Source organism: Mustelus asterias, unplaced genomic scaffold (assembly GCF_964213995.1).
Source record: "Mustelus asterias unplaced genomic scaffold, sMusAst1.hap1.1 HAP1_SCAFFOLD_431, whole genome shotgun sequence".
Classification (NCBI taxonomy): domain Eukaryota; kingdom Metazoa; phylum Chordata; class Chondrichthyes; order Carcharhiniformes; family Triakidae; genus Mustelus; species Mustelus asterias.
Window position 1 is genome coordinate 167,031 of NW_027590386.1, and position 26,361 is coordinate 193,391.

The 26,361-nt window shown below is 47.0% G+C and overlaps 1 protein-coding gene across 1 annotated transcript in view; it reads right to left on the bottom strand.

The window, feature by feature from the left end:
- The window catches only part of LOC144486703 (F-actin-monooxygenase MICAL3-like), a gene marked incomplete at its 5' end in the record, with an annotated part of 256,125 nt that overhangs the window by 55,931 nt on the left and 173,833 nt on the right, over positions 1-26,361 (bottom strand). Inside the window, 3 exons of the mRNA XM_078204702.1 lie at positions 3,342-3,392; positions 5,607-5,700; positions 10,538-10,645. Coding sequence (XP_078060828.1) covers positions 3,342-3,392; positions 5,607-5,700; positions 10,538-10,645 — 253 coding nt within the window. The remainder of the gene's footprint in view (positions 1-3,341; positions 3,393-5,606; positions 5,701-10,537; positions 10,646-26,361) is intronic.

A 26,361-nucleotide genomic window follows, 5' to 3' on the forward strand; every position in this document is an offset into this window, starting at 1 on the left:
AGCCATGGGGTTATGCTGCAACTGTACAGGACCTTGGTGAGACCACATTTGGAATATTGTGTGCAGTTCTGGTCACCTCACTATAAAAAGGATGTGGAAGTGCTGGAAAGAGTGCAGAGGAGATTTACCAGGATGCTGCCTGGTTTGGAGGGTAGGTCTTATAGAACATAGAACATAGAACAGTACAGCACAGAACAGGCCCTTCGGCCCACGATGTTGTGCCGACCTTCATCTGAAACCAAGATCAAGCTATCCCACTCACTACCATCCTGGTGTGCTCCATGTGCCTATCCAATAACCGCTTCAATGTTCCTAAAGTGTCTGACTCCACTATCACTGCAGGCAGTCCATTCCACACCCCAACCACTCTCTGCGTGAAGAACCTACCTCTGATATCCTTCCTATATCTCCCACCATGAACCCTATAGTTATGCCCCCTCGTAATAGCTCCATCCACCCGAGGAAATAGTCTTTGAACGTTCACTCGATCTATCCCCTTCATCATTTTATAAACCTCTATTAAGTCTCCCCTCAATCTCCTCCGCTCCAGAGAGAACAGCCCCAGCTCCCTCAACCTTTCCTCATAAGACTGACACTCCAAACCAGGCAGCATCCTGGTAAATCTCCTCTGCACTCTTTCCAGCGCTTCCACATCCTTCTTATAGTGAGGTGACCAGAACTGCACGCAATATTCCAAATGCGGTCTCACCAAGGTCCTGTACAGTTGCAGCATAACCCCACGGCTCTTAAACTCCAACCCCCTGTTAATAAAAGCTAACACACTATATGCCTTCTTCACAGCTCTATCCACTTGAGTGGCAACCTTTAGAGATCTGTGGATATGGACCCCAAGATCTCTCTGTTCCTCCACAGTCTTCAGAACCCTACCTTTGACCCTGTAATCCACATTTAAATTAGTCCTACCAAAATGAATCACCTCACATTTATCAGGGTTAAACTCCATTTGCCATTTTTCAGCCCAGCTTTGCATCCTATCTATGTCTCTTTGCAGCCTACAACACCCCTCCACCTCATCCACTACTCCACCAATCTTGGTGTCATCAGCAAATTTACTGATCCACCCTTCAGCCCCCTCCTCTAAGTCATTAATAAAAATCACAAAGAGCAGAGGACCAAGCACCGATCCCTGCGGCACTCCGCTAGCAACCTGCCTCCAGTCCGAAAATTTTCCATCCACCACCACCCTCTGTCTTCGATCAGACAGCCAGTTACCTATCCAATCGGCCAACTTTCCCTCTATCCCACACCTCCTTACTTTCATCATAAGCCGACCATGGGGGACCTTATCAAACGCCTTACTAAAATCCATGTATATGACATCAACCGCCCTACCTTCATCAACACACCTAGTTACCTCCTCAAAAAATTCTATCAAATTTGTGAGGCACGATTTGCCCTTCACAAATCCGTGCTGACTATCCCGGATTAATCCGCATCTTTCTAAATGGTCGTAAATCCCATCCCTAAGGACCTTTTCCATCAATTTACCAACCACCGAAGTCAGACTAACCGGTCTATAATTACCAGGGTCATTTCTATTCCCTTTCTTAAACAGAGGAACAACATTTGCCACTCTCCAGTCCTCTGGCACCATCCCCGTGGACAGCGAGGACCCAAAGATCAAAGCCAAAGGCTCTGCAATCTCATCCCTCGCCTCCCAAAGAATCCTAGGATACATTTCATCAGGCCCAGGGGACTTATCGACCTTCAGTTTATTCAAAACTGCCAATACATCCTCCCTCCGAACATCTATTTCCTCCAGCCTATTAGCCTGTAACACCTTCTCTTCCTGAAAAACATGGCCCCTCTCCTTGGTGAACACTGAAGAAAAGTATTCATTCATCACCTCGCCTATCTCTACTGATTCCATACACAAGTTCCCACCACTGTCCTTGACCGGCCCTAACCTCACCCTGGTCATTCTTTTATTCCTCACATAAGAGTAAAAAGCCTTGGGGTTTTCCTTGATCCGACCCGCCAAGGACTTCTCATGTCCCCTCCTAGCTCTCCTCAGCCCCTTTTTCAGCTCGTTCCTTGCTAACTTGTAACCCTCAGTCGAGCCATCTGAACCTTGTTTCCTCATCCCTACATAAGCTTCCCTCTTCCTTTTCACAAGACATTCCACCTCTTTTGTGAACCACGGTTCCCTCACTCGGCCATTTCCTCCCTGCCTGACAGGGACATACCTATCAAGGACACCCAGTATTTGTTCCTTGAAAAAGTTCCACTTTTCATCAGTGCCTTTCCCTGACAGTTTCTGTTCCCATCTTATGCCCCCTAATTCTTGCCTATGAGGAAAGGTTGAGGGAGCTAGGGCTGTTCTCTCTGGAGCGGAGGAGGTTGAAGGGAGACTTAATAGAGATTTATAAAATGATGAAGGGGATAGATAGAGTGAACGTTCAAAGACTATTTCCTCGGGTGGATGGAGCTATTACAAGGGGCCATAACTATAGGGTTCATGGTGTGAGATATAGGAAGGATGTCCGAGGTAGGTTCTTTACTCAGAGAGTGGTTGGGGTGTGGATTGGACGGCCTGCAGTGACAGTGGAGTCAGACACTTTAGGAACATTTAAGCGGTTATTGGATAGGCACATGGAGCACACCAGGATGATCGGGAGTGGGATAGCTTGATCTTGGTTTCAGATAAAGCTCGGCACAACATCGTGGGCCGAAGGGCCTGTTCTGTGCTGTACTGTTCTATGTTTAACTGTAATTGCTTCTTTAACCAATAATCTTCCCCCCCCCACTTTTCTGTCACCCATGCTATCCTGCCTGAAAACTCAAGGGATGTTGAGCTGCCAATTTTGCCCCCTCCTTTAGCCAGGCTTGTGTGATAGCACTGATATCCTGCTGCCATGTGTCTATCTGAGCCCTTAGTTCATCTGCCTCGTTGGTAATACACATTGCATTGAAGTATAAACAGCTCAACCCGTCAATTTCCTTTGGTGGGTGCTTTTTAACCCTAGTTTCTTTTGTCTTTCTGAGTCACTGACTACATCACTAACTGGTGTTCCCATTTCCTGATCTGAATCAGACCCATCTTTTGGTTCCTATCCCCCTGCCATGTGAGATTCAAACCTCCTTGACGGAACTAGCAAATTTACCATTCTGGAGGTCAGCTGACAGGTCACATAAATCTATACGTTGCCATAATAACATCAGACACTGGACCAGCAACAAGAACGTGGGTGGTGAGGATGCAGGTACTTTAACCTGGTGAAACTAAAGTGAAGGATTTGCAGCCAGGGATGGAGGTGAAGAGAAGAAGATTAGAAAGAAAGTCAGCAGGTGTGGGATTGCAGAAGGACAGACATACGTACCACCGAGATGCAAGTCGAGGATTTCACTGTAACTAGACTCTCCCCAATAGTCTATAATAAGATTAGAAAGAGTTAATGTACAGTGCCAGGCAACAAGCAATAAAGGACATGCAGACACACACATGCTGCTGAAGAGGCAGGTTCAGACACCCAAATTGGCAGGCACGCAGCAGCTCCCTTCACCAAAGATAGTGCCAAGTGTTATACATCCCATGATAGTGCGTTACTCCAAGTGTGGTACTCCCCAGTGTCAGTGCGTTGGTTCCCCCCCACTTTGCCCCCGGCGACAGTGCGTTGGTCCCCCCCGCCCCCTGTGACAGTGTGTTGGTTTCCTGCATTGGTTATTGGTTATTGGTTCCCCCCCCCCACCCCCCCGATACTGTATTGACTGATCATCTTGGTGATGTGTCTTATGGGGAGCCTTGCCAAGTGGTTATCAGTTCTTCAGTTTTCACATTCTCATGCTGGCCTTTATTTGAGAATTGCTGAGCTACCCGAGCTGCCTCATTGACAGGAAACATGCACAGCAGGAACAGTGACAGACAATATCACAAAGAATAATTGGTCACACAGAAACCCATAGTTTAGAGGTCAGAGTGAGAGTATTGACGTAATAATAGAGATGAGTGACCATGATAAGCAGGTACTCTGTGTTAACCAGTGTTTGGATGTATCGTTATCACAATTTCCAGCAACTATCATCCTGGTCAGAGGTTCAACAATCCATGGGCAGGTTTATGAGGAGCAGCCCGTTGTTGAGTGTGACTGAGTTCAATACTGGAGTCATTAGATACGGTGTGTGGAACACTTTGCGATACCAATTCACAAATGGAGGAAGCTGGAACTCAAATGCTGAAACACTTTGTTCTGCACTGGTGTCAAGAGCTGCGAGTGTGCTCAGCAGGAGCATTGAGCTCCAGCAGCTAGTTAGGATCTCGATCCTGCTGGGATTCTGGTGTGGCAGTGCCATTCACTGTGTGAGTGCGTATTCAGTAAGAAGTCTCACAACACCAGGTTGAAGTCCAACAGGTTTATTTGGAATCATGAGCTTTCAGACTGCTGCTCCTTCATCAGGTGAGTGTGGATTGGGTGAGGACTCCCTTTGTGGTGGAACAGCTCACCGTTACTCATTGAGAATCATGTGAAAAATTCCACCAGAACAGAAAGATCCCAGTGAATGTCGGTACCTTGGCAATAAGAGGGGAGGGACAGGTGAGAAACCATAATGTCAGAATAAAAATAATGAGGATTGAAAGATATTCCTTGACTCGGATTGTAGCAGGTGCTGCAGAAAATGCCAAAGTCACAAAACAAATATTCTCGAATATTCCAGCTCAAACTCAGCTTCACAACTGAGCTTGGAGGCAGAATGTGAATAGGAAATGAGAATGAGGAAAACAACACTCTTCCCACCCAGCACAATAAAATATCAAACTCTTTACAACTAAACTTCACCTCAATCTGATCCCTGGGCAGTTCAGGGTTTGGTTCCTGGCGTAAGGATGACTCTGGAAAGCTCAGGGATTGCCTCCTGGCATGAGGGTGACCATGGGCAGTTGAGGGATTGGCTCCAGGTGTGAGGGTGATCCTGGGCAATTCAGGGATTGGCTCTTGAAGTAAGGATGACCGTGGCCAGTTCAGGAATTAGCTCCTGGTGTGACGGTGACCCTGGGTAGTTCAGGGATTGGCTCCTGGCGTGAAGGTGACCCTAGGCAGGTCAGGGATTAGCTCCTGATGTGAGAGTAACCCTGGGTGGCTCAGGGATTGGCTCCTGGTGTGAGAGTAACCCTGGGTGGCTCAGGGATTGGCTCCTGGTGTGAGAGTAACCCTGGGTGGCTCAGGGATTGGCTCCTGGTGTGAGAGTAACCCTGGGTGGCTCAGGGATTGGCTCCTGGTGTGAGAGTAACCCTGGGTGGCTCAGGGATTGGCTCCTGGTGTGAGAGTAACCCTGGGTGGCTCAGGGATTGGCTCCTGGTGTGAGAGTAACCCTGGGCAGTTCAGCGATTGGCTCCTGGAGTGAAGGTGACCCTGGGCAGCTCAGGGATTGGCTCCTGGATGGAGTGACCAGGTTATTTCAATGGCACACGTCTGGATCATGGACAACATGTCTCCTGCGTTGAGAGGAGCAATGCCAACCGTCAGTGTATGTTCCCTCTAGTTGCACAGGGTTAAAGTAGCTTCTTGAGCGACTGCCATTGTCATGCTTATGCCCTCTTAACAGTATACCCAGATTCCTGTGATCACATGGAGAGACAGTGCAGATACCTGCTTCCCCACGGAGAGCTTTCTCTACAGCCACACCTCGCTCCTCCAGCTGTCGCTGCTTCTCCTCCACCTGCTCGAGCTGACGCTGAATGATCTGTTGAAGGAAGGGAGTTTAACCAGATTGTGTGAGAGTACTGATACATCGTGTAACATAGTAAACCAGAATACCCAGAGCCCAAGACCCCTCAGGATAGTATACCTTGAGCTCAATACCCCTCAGGGTAGTATACCCAGAGCCCAAGACCCCTCAGGGTAGTATACCCAGAGCCCAAGACCCCTCAGGGTAGTATACCCAGAGCCCAAGACCCCTCAGGGTAGTATACCCAGAGCCCAAGACCCCTCAGGGTAGTATACCCAGAGCCCAAGACTGCTCAGGGTAGTATACCTTGAGCCTAATACCCCTCGGGGTAGTATACCCAGAGCCCAAGACCCCTCAGGGTAGTATACCCAGAGCCCAAGACTGCTCAGGGTAGTATACCTTGAGCCTAATACCCCTCAGGGCAGCATACCCAGAGCCCAAGACCCCTCAGGGTAGTATACCCAGAGCCCAATATCCCTCAGCATAGTATACCCAGAGCCCAATACCCCTCAGGTTGGTATACCCTGAGTCCAATACCCCTCAGGATGGTATACCCTGAGCCCAATACCTTTAAACTTTTAAATTTTTTAAAGTTTAAAGTTGAAAAACTCTAAAATTTTAAGTTTTAAAGTTTATTTGTCAGAAGTCGGCTTACATTAACACTGCGATGAAGTTAAAGTGAAAATCCCCGAGTTCCCACATTCCGGTGTCTGTTCAGGTACACTGAGGGAGAATTTAGCATGGCCAATGTGTCTAACCAGCATGTCTTTCGGACTGTGGGAGGAATGCGGAGCACCCGGAAGAAACCCATACAGACACGGGGAGAATGTGCAAACTCCACACAGACAGTGACCCAAGCTGGGAATTGAACCCAGGTCCCTGGCACTGTGAGGCAGCAATGCTAACCACTGTGCCACCGTGCCGTCCTGTACCCCTCAGGGTAGTACCCCATAGTATGCCCAGAGCCCAATACCCCTCAGGATAGTATACCGAGAACAATACCCCTCATAATAGTATACCCAGAGCCCAATACCACTCAGGTTAGTATACCCAGAGCCCAATGTCCCTCCGAGAAGTTAATCCAAATCTTTTTACCCACAAATATATCAAAATTGGAGAAGCTAATACATTCAAAGAACAAAGAAAATTACAGCACAGGAACAGCCCTTCGGCCCTCCAAGCCTGCACCGACCATGCTACCTGACTTAACTAAAACCCCCTACCCTTCCGGGGACCATATCCCTCTATTCCCATCCTATTCATGTATTTATCCAGACGTCCCTTAAAACTCACTATTGTATCTGCTTCCACCACCTTTCCCAGCAGTGAGTTCCAGGCACTCACCACCCTCTGTGTAAAAAAACTTGCCTCGTACATCTCCTTCAAACCTTGCCCTTCGCACCTTATACTTATGCCCCCTAGTAATTGACTCTTCCACCCTGGGAAAAAGCTTCTAACAATCCACTCTGTCCATGCCCCTCATAATCTTGTCGACTTCTATCAGGTCTCCCCTCAACCTCCGTCGTTCCAGTGAGAACAAAGCAAGTTTCTCCAACCTCTCCTCATAGCTAATGCCCTCCATACCAGGCAACATCCTGGTAAATCTTTTCTGTAGCCTCTCTGTATCCTTCTGGTAGTGTGACGATCAGAATTGAACACTACATTCCAAGTGCGGCCGAACTAAGGTTCTATAAAGCTGCAACATGACTTGCCAATTTTTAAACTCAATGCCCCGGCCGTTGAAGGCAAGGATGCCGTATGCCTTCTTGACTACCTTCGCCACCTGCATTGCCACTTTCAGTGACCTGTGTACCTGTACACCCAGATCCCTCTGCCTATCAGTACTCTTAAGGATTCTGTCATTTACTGTATGTAGGTCTTATGAGCAAAGGTTGAGGGAGCGAGGGCTGTTCTCTCTGGAGCGGAGGAGGCTGAGGGGAGACTTAATAGAGGTTCATAAAATGATGAAGGGGATAGATAGAGTGAACGTTCAAAGACTATTTCCTCGGGTGGATGGAGCTATTACAAGGGGGCATAACTATAGGGTTCGTGGTGGGAGATACAGGAAGGATATCAGAGGTAGGTTCTTTACGCAGAGAGTGGTTGGGGTGTGGAATGGACTGCCTGCAGTGATAGTGGAGTCAGACACTTTAGGAACATTTAAGCGGTTATTGGATAGGAACATGGAGCACACCAGGATGATGGGATAGCTTGATCTTGGTTTCAGATAAAGCTCGGCACAACATTGTGGGCCGAAGGGCCTGTTCTGTGCTGTACTGTTCTATGTTCTATGTATATTTCCTATCTTTATTAGACCTTCCAAAATGCATTACCTCACATTTGTTTGGATTAAACTCCATCTGCCATCTCTCCGCCCAAACCTCCAACCTATCTATATCCTGTTGTATCCTCTGATGGTCCTCATCGCTATCTGTAAATCCACCAACCTTTGTGTCGTCTGCAAACTTACTCATCAATCCAGTTACATTTTCCTCCAAATCATTTATATATATTACAAACAGCAAAGGTCCCAGCACTGATCCCTGAGGAACGCCACTTGTCACAGCGTTCCATTCAGAAACACACCCTTCCACTGCTACCCTCTGTCTTCTATGACCGACATGATGTGGAGATGCCGGCGTTGGACTGGGGTAAACACAGTAAGAGTTTTAACAACACCAGGTTAAAGTCCAACAGGTTTATTTGGTAGCAAATGCCATTAGCTTTCGGAGCGCTGCTCCTTCATCAGATGGAGTGGATATCTGCTCTCAAACAGGGCAGTTCAAATAGTGAGTTCAAACAGTGCCCTGTTTGAGAGCAGATATCCACTCCATCTGACGAAGGAGCAGCGCTCCGAAAGCTAATGGCACCTGCTACCAAATAAACCTGTTGGACTTTAACCTGGTGTTGTTAAAACTCTTTCTATGACCGAGCCAGTTTTGTATCCACCTTGCCAGCTCACCTCTGATCCCATGCGACTTCACCTTCTGCACCAGTCTGCCATGAGTGACTTTGTCAAAGGCCTTGCTGAAGTCCATGTAGACAACATCCACTGCCCTACCCTCATCAATCATCTTTGTCACTTCCTCGAAAAACTCGATCAAGATAGTGAGACACGACTTCCCCTTTACAAAACCATGTTGCCTCTCGCTAATGCGTCCACTTATTTCCAAGTGGGAGTAAATCCTGTCTTGAAGAAGCCTCTCCAATAATTTCCCTACCACTGATGTAAGGCTCACCGGCCTGTAATTACCTGGATTATTCTTGCTACCCTTCTTAAACAAAAGAACAACATTGGCTATTCTCCAACCCTTTGGGACCTCCCCTGTAGCCAGTGAGGATACAAAGATTTCTCTCAAGGCCCCAGCAATTTCCTCCCTTGCCTCTTTCAGTATTTTGGGGTATATCCCATCAAACCCTGGGGACTTGTCTACCTTAATGTTTCTCAAGAGCCCCAATACCTCCTCCTTTTTGATCTCAACATGACTCAAACTATCTACACACCCTTTCCCAAGTTCTTCTCTTTGGTGAATACTGATGCAAAGTACTCATTTAATACCTCACCCATTTCCTCTGGCTCCATGCATAGATTCTCTCCCCTGTCCTTGAGTGGGTCAACCCTCTCCCTAGCTACCCTCTTGCTCTTTATATATGTATAAAAAGCCTTGGGATTTTTCTTAATCCTGCTGGCCAATGATTTCTCATGACCCCTTTTAGCCCTCCTGACTCCTTGCTTAAGTTTCTTTCTACTTTCCTTGTATTCCACACTTGCTTCGTGTGTCCCCAGCCTCCTAGCCTTGATAAATGCTTCCTTTTTCTCTTTGACTAGGCTCACAATATCTCTCATTACCCAAGGTTCCCGAAACTTGCCATACTTATCCTTCATCCTTACAGGAATGTGCCGGTCTTGAATCCCTATCAACTGTGGCATATGGGAGTGTATCCCATATGCCTGATGTTGGTTTGCCCTCAAACATCTGCCCCCAATCTACATTCTTCAGTTCCTGCCTAATATTGTTGTAATTAGCCTTCCCCCAATTTAGCACCTTAAGGATTACACTTTTCTTTATCCATCAGTATCTTAAAGCTTACTGAATTGTGGTCACTGTTCCCGAACTGCTCCCCTACTGAAATGTCAACCACCTGGCTGGGCTCATTTCCCCAATACCAGGTCCAGTATGGCCCTTCCCGAGTTGGACTATCTACATACTGTTTCAAGAAGCCCTCCTGGATGCTCCTCACAAACTCTGCCCCATCCACACTCCGAGCACTAAGTGAGTCCCAGTCAATATAGGGGAAGTTAAAATCTCCCATCACAACAACTCTGTTACTCCTCGCAGGAAATAAGATTGGAAGAAGTTTATTCAGGAGCTTGTGACTTGTAACAGATGTCAGTAGACAGTTGTTTGCAGCTACAGAGAAGAGATGTACAGGAAGGAATAGGCTTATTTGAAATGGAATCTATTCATCTGGGTCCAGATAGATGCTGCCTGATCTGCTGAGAATATCTGGCAGATTTTATACTGAAAAATCCCGCTGGTGACTTCTCATTGGCAATCAGTCACTATGGAGACAAGCATGAGATGAAGGTAAGGCCAGTGATGAAGAACTCTGGGAAATAATGGCTACACAAGAGCTTCCTGTTCCTCCCAAACAAGACCCACTCAATTTTTATCATGCCTGACATTTTTCACTTCAGAGTATTTTGATTTTATGTTAACCAGTATATGTAAGATTGGAGCAGGATCTTTCAACAGGTGCTTCTTTAGGGACTGGGAGCCATAGGTGCACTGGCAATTCAGAATGCACAGAAAGCTTCATCCACCTTCATCCTAATCCAGGAGTTACTGACCTGTGCCCTGTGCAGCCTCTTCAGCTCCTCCTGTTTGGCTTGTCGTCGAGCAGCTTTCTGCACTCTCCGAGTCAGCTTGGAGTTGAGCTCCTCTTCAGTGTAAGGTTTCTGAAAATAGACAGTCAAATCTTCACTTCTGCTCAGCAGTTGCACAAGGTACAAATCCCATGAGACATCAAATCACTGGATCCAGTAATCAGGAGCACATATATATCTCAGATCACTGGATCCAGTGACCAGTAGCACCCAGACACTGAGAGAGAGAAAGATACAGGAGCAAATGTGCACAAAAATATTTTTATAATATTTTTATTATTGCGATGTGGGCATCACCGGTTAGGCCAGCATTTATTGCCCAACCTTAACTGCCCTTGAGAAGGTGGTGGTGAGCTGCTTTCTTGAACTGCTGCAGTCCATATAGTGTACCCAAAGTGCTGTTAGGGAGGGAGTTCCAGGAATTTGACCCAGTGACAGTGAAAGAACAATACATTTCCAAATCAAAATGGTGTGTGGCTTGGAAGGGAACCTCTAGGTGGCGGTGTTACCAGGTATCTGCTGCCTTGTCCTTCGAGATGGTAGTGGTCGTGGGTTTGAAAAATGCCTCAGTCCCTGCAGTGCATCTTGTAGATGGTATACATGGCTGCCACTGTTAGTCATTGGTTGAGGGAGTGAATGTTTGTGGAAAGGGTAGCAATCAAGAGGACTGCTTTGTCCTGGATGGTGTCAAGCTTCTTGAGTGTTGTTGGAGCTGCACCCATCCAGGCAAGTGAAGAGTATTCTATCACACTCCTGACTTGTGCCTTGAAGATGGCGGTTCGGCTTTGGGGAGACTGGAGATGAGTTACTCGCTGCAGGATTCTGAGCCTCTGACCTGCTCGAGTAGCCACAGTATTTATAGGGGAAGTGGTGGCATAGTGGTATTGTCACTAGTAATCCTGAGACCCAGGGCAAATCCGGAATGAAATGTCTAATGATAGCCATGAAACCATTGTCGACAGTTGTAAAAATATTGTCTCAGGAAGGAATTCTGCTAAGCTTATCTGGTCTGGCCTACATATGACTCTTAACCCACAGCAGTGTGGTTGATTCTTAAATGCCTTCTGAAATGGCTCAGCAAACCACTCAGTTCAAGAGGTTGGGGGGGGGGCGGGGCGTGGTTGTGGGGTGAGCGGGGGCGGGGGGCGTGGTTGTGGGGCGGGCGGGGGGGGCAATAAATGCAGGCCCAGTTAGATTCTCTCTTGATGGAGAATGTTGTTATTGGGGGAACAAATTACCCAAATATCGACTGGTTAGAATAAAGGGTAAGGAATTTCAGAAATTGTTCTGTGTTCAGAAATGTGAGTACTTTATTGACTTGTATGGACCCAGTTCAACTAGAAAGGAGGCATTTGTTGGATATGGTGCTGGCGAATGAGGTGGACCAGGTGAAAGTGGGGAATACTTGGGTAGGGAAGTTGTTGGAGAGGATTCTTAGAGACAGGATGTATGTGCATTTAGAACGGAACAATCTCATTAGTGACAGACAGCATGGTTTTGTAAGAGGGAGGTCGTGCCTTACAAATTTGGTGGAGTTTTTTGAGGAAGTGACAAAAACGGTTGACGAAGGAAGGGCCGTGGATGTCGTCTATATGGATTTCAGTAAGGCATTTGACAAAGTCCCACATGGCAGGTTGGTTAAGAAGGTTAAGGCTCATGAGATACAAGGAGAAGTGGCTAGATGGGTGGAGAACTGGCTTGGCCATAGGAGACAGAGGGTAGCGGTCGAAGGGTCTTTTTCTGGCTGGAGATCTGTGATCAGTGGTGTTCCGCAGGGCTCTGGACTGGGACCTCTGCTATTTGTGATATATATAAATGATTTGGAAGGTGGTGTAACTGGTGTTATCAGCACGTTTGCGGATGACACGAAGATGGCTGGACTTGTGGATCGTGATGAGCATTGTCGGGCAATACAGCAGGATATAGATAGGCTGGAAAATTGGGTGGAGAGGTGGCAGATGGAATTTAATCCAGATAAGGAGGGAAAGTTGGCAGATTGGATAGGTAACTGGGGTAAACACAGTAAGAAGTTTAACAACACCAGGTTAAAGTCCAACAGGTTTATTTGGTAGCAAAAGCCACACAAGCTTTCGGAGCTGCAAGCCCCTTCTTCAGGTGAGTGGGAATTCTGTTCACAAACAGAGCATATAAAGACACAAACTCAATTTACATGAATAATGGTTGGAATGCGAATACTTACAACTAATCAAGTCTTTAAGAAACAAAACAGCATGAGTGGAGAGAGCATCAAGACAGGCTAAAAAGATGTGTATTGTCTCCAGACAAGACAGCCAGTGAAACTCTGTGGGGGTTACAAATAGTGGGACATGAACCCAATATCCCGGTTGAGGCCGTCCTCGTGTGTGCGGAACTTGGCTATCAGTGGCTGATACACACGACAGGCACACACGAGGACGGCCTCAACCGGGATATTGGGTTCATGTCCCACTATTTGTAACCCCCCCAGAGTTTCACTGGCTGTCTTGTCTGGAGACAATACACATCTTTTTAGCCTGTCTTGATGCTCTCTCCACTCATGCTGTTTTGTTTCTTAAAGACTTGATTAGTTGTAAGTATTCGCATTCCAACCATTATTCATGTAAATTGAGTTTGTGTCTTTATATGCTCTGTTTGTGAACAGAATTCCCACTCACCTGAAGAAGGGGCTTGCAGCTCCGAAAGCTTGTGTGGCTTTTGCTACCAAATAAACCTGTTGGACTTTAACCTGGTGTTGTTGAACTTCTTACTGTGTTTACCCCAGTCCAACGCCGGCATCTCTACATCATATCTGATCGAAGACAGAGGGTGGTGGTGGATGGAAAATTTTCGGACTGGAGGCAGGTTGCTAGCGGAGTGCCACAGGGATCAGTGCTTGGTCCTCTGCTCTTTGTGATTTTTATTAATGACTTAGAGGAGGGGGCTGAAGGGTGGATCAGTAAATTTGCTGATGACACCAAGATTGGTGGAGTAGTGGATGAGGTGGAGGGCTGTTGTAGGCTGCAAAGAGACATAGATAGGATGCAAAGCTGGGCTGAAAAATGGCAAATGGAGTTTAACCCTGATAAATGTGAGGTGATTCATTTTGGTAGGACTAATTTAAATGTGGATTACAGGGTCAAAGGTAGGGTTCTGAAGACTGTGGAGGAACAGAGAGATCTTGGGGTCCATATCCACAGATCTCTAAAGGTTGCCACTCAAGTGGATAGAGCTGTGAAGAAGGCCTATAGTGTGTTAGCTTTTATTAACAGGGGGTTGGAGCTTAAGAGCCGTGGGGTTATGCTGCAACTGTACAGGACTTGGTGAGATCACATTTGAAATATTGTATGCAGTTCTGGTCACCTCACTATAAGAAGGATGTGGAAGCGCTGGAAAGAGTGCAGAGGAGATGTACCAGGATGCTGCCTGGTTTGGAGGGTAGGTCTTCTGAGGAAAGGTTGAGGGAGCTAGGGCTGTTCTCTCTGGAGCGGAGGAGGCTGAGGGGAGACTTAATAGAGGTTTATAAAATGATGAAGGGCCTAGATAGAGTGAACGTTCAAAGACTATTTCCTCGGGTGGATGGAGCTATTACAAGGGGGCATAACTATAGGGTTCGTAGTGGGAGATATAGGAAGGATATCAGAAGTAGGTTCTTTACACAGAGAGTGGTTGGGGTGTGGAATGGACTGCCTGCAGTGATAGTGGAGTCAGACACTTTAGGAACATTTAAGCGGTTATTGGATAGGCACATGGAGCACACCAGGATGATAGGGAGTGGGATAGCTTGATCTTGGTTTCAGATAAAGCTCGGCACATCATCGTGGGCCGAAGGGCCTGTACTGTGCTGTACTGTTCTATGTTCTATAAATGCGAAGTGATGCATTTTGGAAGAAATAAAGTAGGCAGGAGTTATACAATAAATGACAGAGCCATCAAGAGTATAGAAACACAGAGGGACCTAGGTGTGCAAGTCCACAAATCCTTGAAGGTGGCAACACAGGTGGAGAAGGTGGTGAAAAAGGCATATGGTATGCTTGCCTTTATAGGACGGGGTATAGAGGATAAAAGCTGGAGTCTGATGATGCAGCTGTATAGAGCGCTGGTTAGGCCACATTTGGAGTACTGCGTCCAGTTCTGGTCGCCGCACTACCAGAAGGACGTGGAGGTGTTAGAGAGAGTGCAGAGAAGGTTTACCAGGATGTTGCCTGGTATGGAAGGTCTTAGCTATGAGGAGAGATTGGGTAAACTGGGCTTGTTCTCCCTGGAAAGACGGAGAATGAGGGGAGACCTAATAGAGGTGTACAAAATTATGAAGGGTATAGATAGGGTGAACAGTGGGAAGCTTTTTCCCAGGTCGGAGGTGACGATCACGAGGGGTCACGGGCTCAAGGTGAGAGGGGTGAGGTATAACTCAGATAACAGAGGGACGTTTTTTACACAGAGAGTGGTGGGAGCCTGGAATGCGCTGCCAAGTAGGGTGGTGGAGGCAGGCACGCTGACATCGTTTAAGACTTACCTGGATAGTCACATGAGCAGCCTGGGAATGGAGGGATACAAACGATTGGTCCAGATGGACCAAGGAGTGGCACTGGCTTGGAGGGCCGAAGGGCCTGTTTTCTGTGCTGTACTGTTCTTTGTTCTTTGTAAGTAGAACTTCTGAACCGGAGAAGGATTAATTTCAGTGGTGGATTGGTGAGGAAGAAAATTTCAGTAAAAGTGGAAATGGTAAAGTAAATTGGATGGGTGAATATCAATAGAACGGCGGAGAGTGGATAATTAGTGGACAATAATTAAAGTGGATAATTTGCCTGGTCCTGATAACTTGCATCCCAGGTTGCCAAAGGAAATGGGTTGGAGACAGCAGAAGAGCTTCTCAAGTTCCAATCTTCTCTTGATACATGGGCAATGCCAGTGGTTTGAAAACTAGCAAATGTGACACCATTATTCAAGAACAGGTTTTTAAGAGCAGCCCTATAACTACAGGCTATAGCTGACATCCATGGTGGATAAAGGTTTAGAAACAATAATCAAGGATTGAATTTGCAGCGACTTGGAGAGGTTTGTGTTATTAAGAGATTGAAAAAGGACAGATTGTGCTTGGCACTCCCCAATTTTTGATGATGGAAATATGAAAAGTGAGGATAATACGAATCAACTAACAGGACCTAGACAGGCTGGCAGAGAGGACAGTGGCCTCGACAGGCTGGCAGAGAGGACAGTGGCCTCGACAGGCTGGCAGAGCGGACAGAGGCCTCGACAGGGCTGACAGAGCGGACAGCGGCCTCGACAGGCTGGCAGAGGCCTAGATAGGCTGGCAGAGTGGACAGTGGGAATGTAGTGAAGAGAAGTGTGAGGTGATGCATTTAGGCAGAAGGGATAGAGAGAGACAAGATAGACAACACAATTTTAAAGTATGTGCAGGGATAGGGGAAGCATGGGAGTTCATTTGTTGAGATCCTGGAAGGTGACAGGACACACAGAGAGTAGTTAGTAAAACATATTGGATCTTGGGCTTCATAAATAGCAACATAGAGTCCAAGAGCCGGGAAGCTACATTTATAAAGCTCTGGTTCGTAATTTGTGATGTGGAGATTTGTGTCCAGTTTTGGTCACCACACTTTAGGAAGGATGTGAGGATCCTTGAGAGGGTGCGGAGAGAGATTTACCAGAATGGTTCCAGAGATGAGGGGGCTTTAGCGACAAGGTTAGGCTGGAGAAACTGGGATTGTTCTCACTGGAGTGAAGGAAATTGATGGGGAGATTTGATAGAGGTGTACAAGATTATGACAGGTTAGAGAAGATAGATATACAGTTGTCAGATTTTGAAAATGAAATGTTGGCTGGATGTGAAGAGAAACTTCTTTTACGCAGTGTGGGGTACTGAGCTGGAAGTCACTGCCTATGGAGGTGCTGGAAGCCACTGCCTATGGAGGTGCTGGAAGCTGAGACAATGAATGATTTCAAAGAAACATTGTCCCATTGGCTGATCAGTTTAAACAGTTTGGTCCCCTTATCTAAGGAAAGATATACTGGCGTTGGAGGAATTCCAGAGAATGTTCACTAGGTTAATGGGTGGGGGGGGGGGATTTTGTTATAGAAACATAGAAACATATCCCTACCTTTTAGGCCTACCTATAACCCTCCATCCTATTAAGTCCCATGTACTCATCCAGGAGTCTCTTAAAAGACCCTATTGAGTTTGCCTCCACCACCACTGACGGCAGCCGATTCCACTCGCCCACCACCCTCTGTGTGAAAAACTTCCCCTAACATTTCCCCTGTACCTACCCCCTAGCACCTTAAACCTGTGTCCTCTCGTAGCACAGGTTTATGAGGAGAGGTTGAGTGGGTTGGGCCCGTACTCATTACAGTTTCAAATAATAAGAGGCAACCTTATCAAGGCATAGAAGATTATCAAGGGGCTTAACAGGGTAGATGCTGAAAGATTGTTTATCCTTGTGGGAGAGTCTAGGACCAGAGGGCATAATCTCAGAGTAAGGGGTCACACATTTAAGACAGAGATGAGGAGGAATTTCTTCTCTCAGAGGGTAGTGAATCTGTGGAATTCTTTACCGCAAAGGGCTTTAGAGGCTGGGTCATTAAGTGTGTTGAAAGTTGAGATAGACAGATTTTTAATCAGTAAGGGGATCAAGGGTTACTGGGATAAGGTGGGAAAGTGGAATTGAGGATTATCACATCAGATCAGATATGATTTCATTGAATGGTGGAGTAGACTTGGCGGGCTGAATTGGCCAATTCTCCTCCTATGTTTTATGGTCTTACGATGGCGTAAGGACAAGGAGGCACAGATGTCGGCTAGATGTGAGGAGGAAGGTGTTTTTTAAAACACAGTGAGTGGTAATGAGGCAGAACTCACTGCCTATGGAGATGCTAGAAGCAGAGACAATTAAGGATTTCAAAAGGAAATATGATGGGTTCTTGAGGGAATGAAACTTGCAAAGCTACAGGGATTGAGTAGGGGAATGTAACTGATAGCTCTACAGAGAGCTGGCATAGACTCAATGGACTGAGTGGCCTCCTCTGTGCCATAAGCCGACTCCTTCCTCCAGAGGAAAGAGTTTATCTCTATCCAATGTACTTTAATCATCTTGAACAACTCAATTGGGTTAGTGCTTTATCAAAGGTAACTGGGCACAATCTTACAAAAAAAATTCAAAGTGCTGAACGAGGGAGAAAACAGGATGGGGGGAGCGGAGAGAAGAGCCTAAGCTCGCCAGGGAAGCTGGCTGCAGACTGCTTGATGTGCCATTGTGCAGGCACCCTAATCTCCCATTCAGCTGGGAGATCACCAGCCACCCTCCCCCACCACCCCTCACCATCATCGGCAGCAGTGTAAACCCCTGCCCACCATGGCAACACAGGTTGCTGGCATCAGGGTATCACCCCCCGATGGGTCCCCCACCATAACCCTCTCCGTGGCCCACCCTGCACGCCACCCCTGTGCCAATTTCCCCCACCCCTGACCCTGCCAATTGCTCCTGTGCCGGTCTTTTCCCTCCACCCTGCCAATCGCTCCCCCTGCCATTTATGGTGCCCAGTGGACAATGCCAGGGTGCCTGGTGGTCATTACCAGGCTGGCACTGCTCCATGGACACTGCCCAGCCACGCCCCCGACCACCTTCAATGGTCTCTGATCCCCCGGAAAGGCTATCACGCATGGTCTTTGCTGATGGAGACCAGCTATGATTCTCACCGGAGTGAGGACCGACCACTAAGGAGGTAAGTACAAGTGAGCATGGTCGAGGCTGTCCTGAACTCACTGAAGACATGTAAAACATGTCAATAATATTTAACTCGGCACTGCACCACCTCTCGCGTAATACTGGCCAATCGGCGTGGCGAGCCGATAAATTGCGCCCATCTAAGTCAGTCAGCTGTCTACAGATGTACAAAGCAAACTAACCTGTTTACTTAAAAAACACAATTTCACCACCTTCAGCAGGGACAATCAGTGGGAGCTGCTGAGAAGTGTGAACATTGCTGAAATTCAGCACAGGCTGTGTGGATTACCCTCACATCAACCAACAACTGCTCATCAACCATGGGATTACTGGATTCCCCATTAACCAAATCAAGCCCCGTTTCTAACTCAGCTGTTATGATGCTTTCATTTTAGTGCAAGTGAACTGTCTGATGGTAAACCCAGAACGGCTGTTTTCAGTGACTTGTGACCAATCAAAATGTCCCCATGAAGCTAATGTCATCTGAATGGTACCTTGGGGATACCAGGTGAACACAGGTATGATGATTTGCTGCTATTTACCTCAGTAATCACCATTGACTGAGGTGTTGGGCTAGAGATCGAGGTGACCATTTAGACAATGGTTTAGGTTCAATCATTAAAATTTGGCTGTATTTTCAAATATTTCCATCACATTCAGTGCAGAATTTTCTCCACAGAGAGTTTGGGTGGGAGATCCTATCGTGCATTAAGGGCCAATTTGTCTGCACAGATTAGTCATTAGGCTGGAGCCTCTTAACCTACTAATATGGTCACCCCATTAACTCCTGGCTACAACTCAGATCTTCCAGTCTTCACACAAACATTCCTTTCTGAATAAGTTAGGATTGTTAGAATCATAGGACACGAACTCTACCACCTCGCCCGCCCAGAATTGAAGCGGGCAAGGGCCTGACAATGAAAATCTCTGTTGATCTTGGGCGCGAATTTCCCTTCTCGCCTGAGCGAGGCTGTAAAATCCCGCCCATAGAATCTCTACAGTGCAGAAAGAGGTAATTCAGCCCACCGAGCCTGCACCGATGACAATCTCACCGAGGCCCTATCCCTATAACCCCACATATTAATTGTCCAATCAACCTAACCTTCTTTGAACAAAGGTGGTATTAGAAATGATCTAATGGAGATTTTCAAGATGAGAAGAGATTTTGAAAGAGAGGATAAAGACAAACTATTGTCTCTGGTAAACCAGAGGTTATAAACTTCAAACCATTGGCAAAATATTGAGTGGGGAGATTGAGGAGATTTTTTTTTCACTTGATATGTGTTTGGGATCTGGAACATTCTAATTTTAACAGAGCTAGGCTGGTAAATGAGGACCCTTAAGGAATATGGACAAACAGCGGAATGTGGAAAGTAGTATGATTTTTAAAATTAATCCTTGGGATATCAGCATCACTGGCACGGTAATGGGTGACTTATTGTCCATTCGAGATTGCTCTTTCAAAGAGTCAGCATGGTCCTTGATAGGCCAAATGGCCTGCTTCTGTGCTGTAAATTTCTGTGCTTCTGTTCATTCAGGAGAAACTATTTAACAGCTTTATATAAAACATGGTGAGATTGTGGAAGTCAATCACATTGGGAATGGTTGAAGTGAAGACGGCACAGTGGTTAGCACTGCTACCTCACAGTGCCAGGGACCCGGGTTCGATTCCAGCCTTGGGTGACTGTGTGGAGCTTGCACATTCTCGCTGTGTCTGCGTGGGTTTCTTCCGGGTGCTCTAATTTCCTCCAACAGTCCAAAGATATGCAGCTTAGGTGGATAGTAGGCTTACATTAGCTACCCTCCAATCTATAGGAACCATTCCCAAGTCTAAAGAATTTTGAAATTGACCACCAATGTGGATCTACTATTTCCAGTGCCATTTCCTTAAGTACTCTGGAATGAAGATTATCAGCTCCAAATACACTCAAGAAGCATAACACCATCCAGGACAAAGCAGCCCACTTGATCAGCACCCCATCCACAATCATTTAATCTCTCCACTACTGACAAACAGTGGCAACCTGTGTACCATCTACAAGATGCACTGCAGGAACTCACCAAAACTCCTTAGGCAGCATCTTCCAAACCCATGACCACCACCATCGAGAAGGACCAGGGCAGCAGATACATAGAAACATAAAAAACTACAGCACAAAACAGGCCCTTCGGCCCCACAAGTTGTGCCGAACATATCCCTACCTTTTAGGCCTACCTATAACTCTCCATCCTATTAAGTCCCATGTACTCATCCAGGAGTCTCTTAAAAGACCCTATTGAGTTCGCCTCCACCACCACTGACGGCAGCCAATTCCACTCGCCCACCACCCTCTGTGTGAAAAACTTCCCCTGAACATCTCCCCTGTACCTACCCCCCAGCACCTTAAACCTGTGTCCTCTCATAGCAGCCATTTCCACCCTGGGAAAAAGCCTCTGAGAGTCCACCCACTCAACATCTTATATATCTCTATTAGGTCTCCTCTCATCCTACGTCTCTCCAAGGAGAAAAGACCGAGCTCCCTCAGCCTATCCTCATAAGGCATGCCACTCAATCCAGGCAACATCCTTGTAAATCTCCTCTGCACCCTTTCAATCTTTTCCATATCCTTCCTGTAATGAGGCGACCAGAACTGAGCACAGTACTCCAAGTGGGGTTTGACGAGGGTCTTATATAGCTGCATCATTATCCCCGGACTCCTAAACTCAGTCCCTCGATTGATAAAGGGCAGCACACCATACGCCTTCTTAACCACCTCCTCCACCTGTGGGGCCGATTTTAGAGTCCTATGGACCCGGACCCCAAGGTCCTTCTGATCCTCCACAGTACTAAGAGTCTTTCCCTTAATATTGTACTCCTTCATCCCATTTGACCTGCCAAAATGGACCACTACGCATTTATCTGGGTTGAAGTCCATCTGCCACTTCTCCGCCCAGTCTTGCATCCTATTTATGTCCCTCTATAATTTCTGACATCCCTCCAGACTATCCACAACCCCACCAACCTTTGTGTCGTCAGCAAACTTACCAACCCATCCCTCCACTTCCTCATCCAGGTCATTTATGTAAATGACAAACAGCAAGGGTCCCAGAACAGATCCCTGGGGCACTCCACTGGTGACCGACCTCCATTTAGAAAAAGACCCATCTATACCCACTCTCTGCCTCCTTTGGGCAAGCCAGTTCTGGATCCACAGGGCAGCAGCCCCTTGGATCCCTTGCCCTCTCACTTTTTCCAGAAGCCTTGCATGGGGGACCTTATCAAACGCCTTGCTAAAATCCATATAAACCACATCTACCGCTTTCCCTTCGTCAATGTGTTTAGTCACATTTTCGAAGAACTCCACCAGGCTCGTAAGGCATGATCTGCCTTTGACAAGGCCATGCTGAGTATCCTTGAGCATACTAAGCCTCTCTAAATGCTCATAAATCTTGTCCCTCAGGATCTTCTCCATCAGCTTACCAACCACTGAGGTTAGACTCACCGGTCGGTAATTTCCTGGGCTATCCCTATTCCCTTTCTTGAAAATAGGAACCACATCCGCAATCCTCCAATCCTCCGGCACCTCCCCCGTCTCCATCGACGACGCAAAGATCATCACCAGAGGCTCTGCAATCTCTTCCCTCGCCTTCCACAGTAACCTGTGGTACATCCCATCCGGACCCAGTGACTTATCTATCTTGTTGTCATTCAAAGATTCCAGCACAACCTCTTTGTTAAATTCCACATACTCAATTTTTTCAGTCCACCGCAAGCCCGCAGTACATCCACCCAGGTCCTTCTCCTCTGTGAAAAGCAAGGCAAAATACTCATTAAGCACCTCTGCCATTTCTACAGATTTTCCTGCCTTCACCTTTTATAGGCCCTATTCCTTCACGTCTCATCCTCTTCACATATTTATAGAACGCCTTAGGGTTTTCCTTAATCCTACCTGCCAAGGCCTTCTCGTGACCCCTTCTGGCTCTCCTAATTTCCTTCTTTAGTCCCTTCCTACAAGCCGTATGTTCATCTAGATCCCTATCTTCGCCAAGCTCTCTGAACCTTTTATATGCTTTCCTTTTCTTCTCAACTAGGTAAATAAGAATTACCTGGGAACACTACCACCTGGAGGTTCCCCGCAAGCCACTCACCATTCCGAGTTGGAAGTATGTTGGCTGCTTCTTCACTGTCACTGTGTCAAAATCCTGGAACACCCTCCAGAACAGCATTGTGGGTGTACCTACACTTCAGGGACTGCAGAGGTTCAAGGAGGCAGCTCATCACTACCTTCCCAAGGGGCAATTAAAGATGGGCAATAAATGCTGGTCTCATCAGTGAGGCTCAGCAGGAACAATTTAGAAAGGCAGTCATGATCAAGCAGATAAAGACAGACAGTGGAGGTACTTGTATTTGAAAATCAGGAATAATTAGTTGACTGTGATCTCAGTGTCACTCTGTTGGAGAAAGACCCAGGTTTAAACCGTGTTTATAAAGAAGGAAAAATTTCACCACAGGAGTAAAGTTCTTTAGAACCAATAAGTATCTACTTGGAAATGTTGCTGCTTTTGGAGCAGGAAATGTATGTGCCAATTTGGACACAGAGAGATCCCAAAACCAAGTGATGTGACAATGACCACATTATCCAAGTTTGTGAAGCAGGATTAATTAGTGGCCAGGACATGAAGGAGAACGCCCCTATTTGTCATTGAAATATTCCATGGGATCTTTTACGAGAGGGCTGACTGGGACTCGGTTTAACATCCCTTCCACAAGATGACACCTCGGACTTTGCAACAGTAATTTAGTACTCACAAGTACCTAAGACAATGCAGCACTCCCTCTGCATTCACAGGTATCTAGGACAGTGCAGCACTTCCCCTGATGTCACAGGTACTTGGGACAGTGCAGCACTCCCCCTGTACTCACATGTACCTAGGAGAGTGCTACACACCCTCTGCACTCACATGTCAGCTTTCATAGAATGTCATTCAAGCCCACCAAGCCTGCACTTACACAAATCTCACCCTTAGTATGAGCTGAGAAATGAGGGGAGCTTTCACACAGGCTGTATGCGTACTCTACCTTGTAAGTATACGATCTTCTGAATGCCAGAGCATGAGGAACATAGACAGACTTAAGAGGAAAAAAAAGTAACTTTAAACGGCTCAATGAACAGAATCAGAAAACAGCCAAACTTCAAATCAGATTACACCACACGCTGACCAGCCACCCGCACACCACACGCTGACCAACCACCCGCACACCATACGCTGACCAACCACCCGCACACCACACGCTGACCAACCACCCTCACACCACACGCTGACCAACCACCCTCACACCACACGCTGACCAACCACCCTCACACCACACGCTGACCAACCACCCTCACACCACACGCTGACCAACCACCCTCACACCACACGCTGACCAGCCACCCGCACACCACACGCTGACCAGCCACCCGCACACCACACGCTGACCAGCCACCCGCACACCACACGCTGACCAGCCACCCGCACACCACACGCTGACCAACCACCCGCACACCACACGCTGACCAACCACCCGCACACCACACGCTGACCAACCACCCGCACACCACACGCTGACCAACCACCCGCACACCACACGCTGACCAACCACCCGCACTCCACACGCTGACCAACCACCCTCACACCACACGCTGACCAACCACCCGCACACCACACGCTGACCAACCACCCGCACACCACACGCTGACCAGCCACCCGCACACCACACGCTGACCAACCACCCGCACACCACACGCTGACCAACCACCCGCACACCACACGCTGACCAACCACCCGCACACCACACGCTGACCAACCACCCGCACACCACACGCTGACCAACCACCCGCACTCCACACGCTGACCAACCACCCTCACACCACACGCTGACCAACCACCCGCACACCACACGCTGACCAACCACCCGCACACCACACGCTGACCAACCACCCGCACTCCACACGCTGACCAACCACCCTCACACCACACGCTGACCAACCACCCACACACCACACGCTGACCAACCACCCTCACACCACACGCTGACCAACCACCTGCACATCACACACTAACCAACCAGTCTAAATCATAAATTATCAGCACTATATTGACTTAAACTAAATACTAACATTGACGCAACACATTATATTTCACACTAACTAACCATTGTACATCACAAACTAACCAACAAACTATGTTGCGCACTAATTCACCACACTACATTTCACACTTAGCAAACTTATTATAGGATATATACCACAGTTAGTCACCCATCTAACCATAATGTTGACACATTCGGAACACTATATGCTTTATAACTAATCGCACTGCACCTAACTACTTGCCTGAATGAGTGCAGCTCCAACAATGTTCAAGAAGCTCAACATCATCCTGGATAAAGCAGCTACTTCACAAACATCCAGACCCTCTACCCCCTGACCAACAGTAGCAGCAGTCTATACCATCTACAAGATGCACTGCTGCCAAGGATCCTTAGAGTGCACCTTCCAGAGGCATGGCACATGAAAGGACAAGGACAGCAGACTCCTGGTATCACTATCATCTGCAAGTTTACCTTAAGCCACTCACCATCTTCTCAAGGGCAACTAGGGATGGGAAATAATTGCCAGCCTAGCTAATGATACCCACATCCTGTGAAAGAATATTTTAAAAATACATTCAAAAATTCTAATGACAGTATCAGTACAGCAACCAATCAACAACATTTTGAATTATATATAATCTTTAATGCAATAAATTGTCCCAGGAAAGTTTAAGTATGAGCCTCAGGAGGAGATATCAGCGTAGATGTCCACAAGACTTGTCAGAATGCAGTTTCAAATAGAGAGAGGAAAGGGGGGAAAACTATCACACAGATAAAGCTGCGGGTAAAGTCACCGAAGTCCCAGTTGACCACAGACTGCTGTCCCCCTTAATGGTGGTAGTTTAACCTGAGGTTACCACACCTCAGAGAAGAGGCAAGGTTGAGAAGGCTTCATGACTAACCTTTTCAGGATGGCAGCCGGTGACTAATGGTGCACCTCAGGGATTGGTGCTGGGACCACAATTTTTCACAATATACATTAATGATTTGGAGGAAGGAACTGAAGGCACTGTTGCTAAGTTTGCAGATGATACAAAGATATGTAGAGGGACAGGTAGTATTGAGGAAGCAGGGGGGCTGCAGAAGGACTTGGACAGGCTAGGAGAGTGGGCAAAGAAGTGGCAGATGGAAAACAATGTGGAAAAGTGTGAGGTTATGCACTTTGGAAGGATGACATAGACTATTTTCTAAATGCGGAAATGCTTAGGAAATCAGAAACACAAAGGGACTTGGGAGTCCTTGTTCAAGATTCTTTTAATGTTAACATACAGGTTCAGTCGGCAGTTCGGAAAGCAAATGCAATGTCAGCATTCATGTCAAGAGGGCTAGAAACAAGAGCAGGGATGTACCTCTGAGGCTGTATAAAGCTCTGGTCTGACCCCATTTGGAGTACTGTGAGCAGTTTTGGGCCCCGTATCTAAGGAAGGATGTGCTGGCCTTGGAAAGATTCCAGAAGAGGTTCACAAGAATGATCCCTGGGTATCCTCATGCACAGTTGCTGAAAGTAAGCTGTAAAGAAGGCAAATGATACGTTGAGCTTCATAGTGAGAGGATTTGAGTATAAGAATAGAGATGTTTTAGTGCAATTGTACAGGGCGTTGATGAGACCACACCTGGAGTATTGTGCACAGTTTTGGTGTCCTTTTCTGAGGAAGGATGTCCTTGCTATAGGGGGAATGCAGCAAAGGTTGACCAGACTGATTCCTGGGATGGCAGGTCTGTCATATGAGGAGAGACAGTTAGGATTCTATTCATTGGAGTTTTGAAGAGTGAGAGGAGATCTCATAGAACTTTATAAAATTCTAACAGGATTAGACAGAACAGATTCAGAAAGAATGTTCGTGATGGTGGGGGAGTTCAGAACGAGCAGGGTGCTAAGTTGGGGGAAGGCTAAGTATAGCCGGATTAGGCAGGAATTGGTGGATGTTGATTGGGAGAGGATGTTCGAGGGTAAG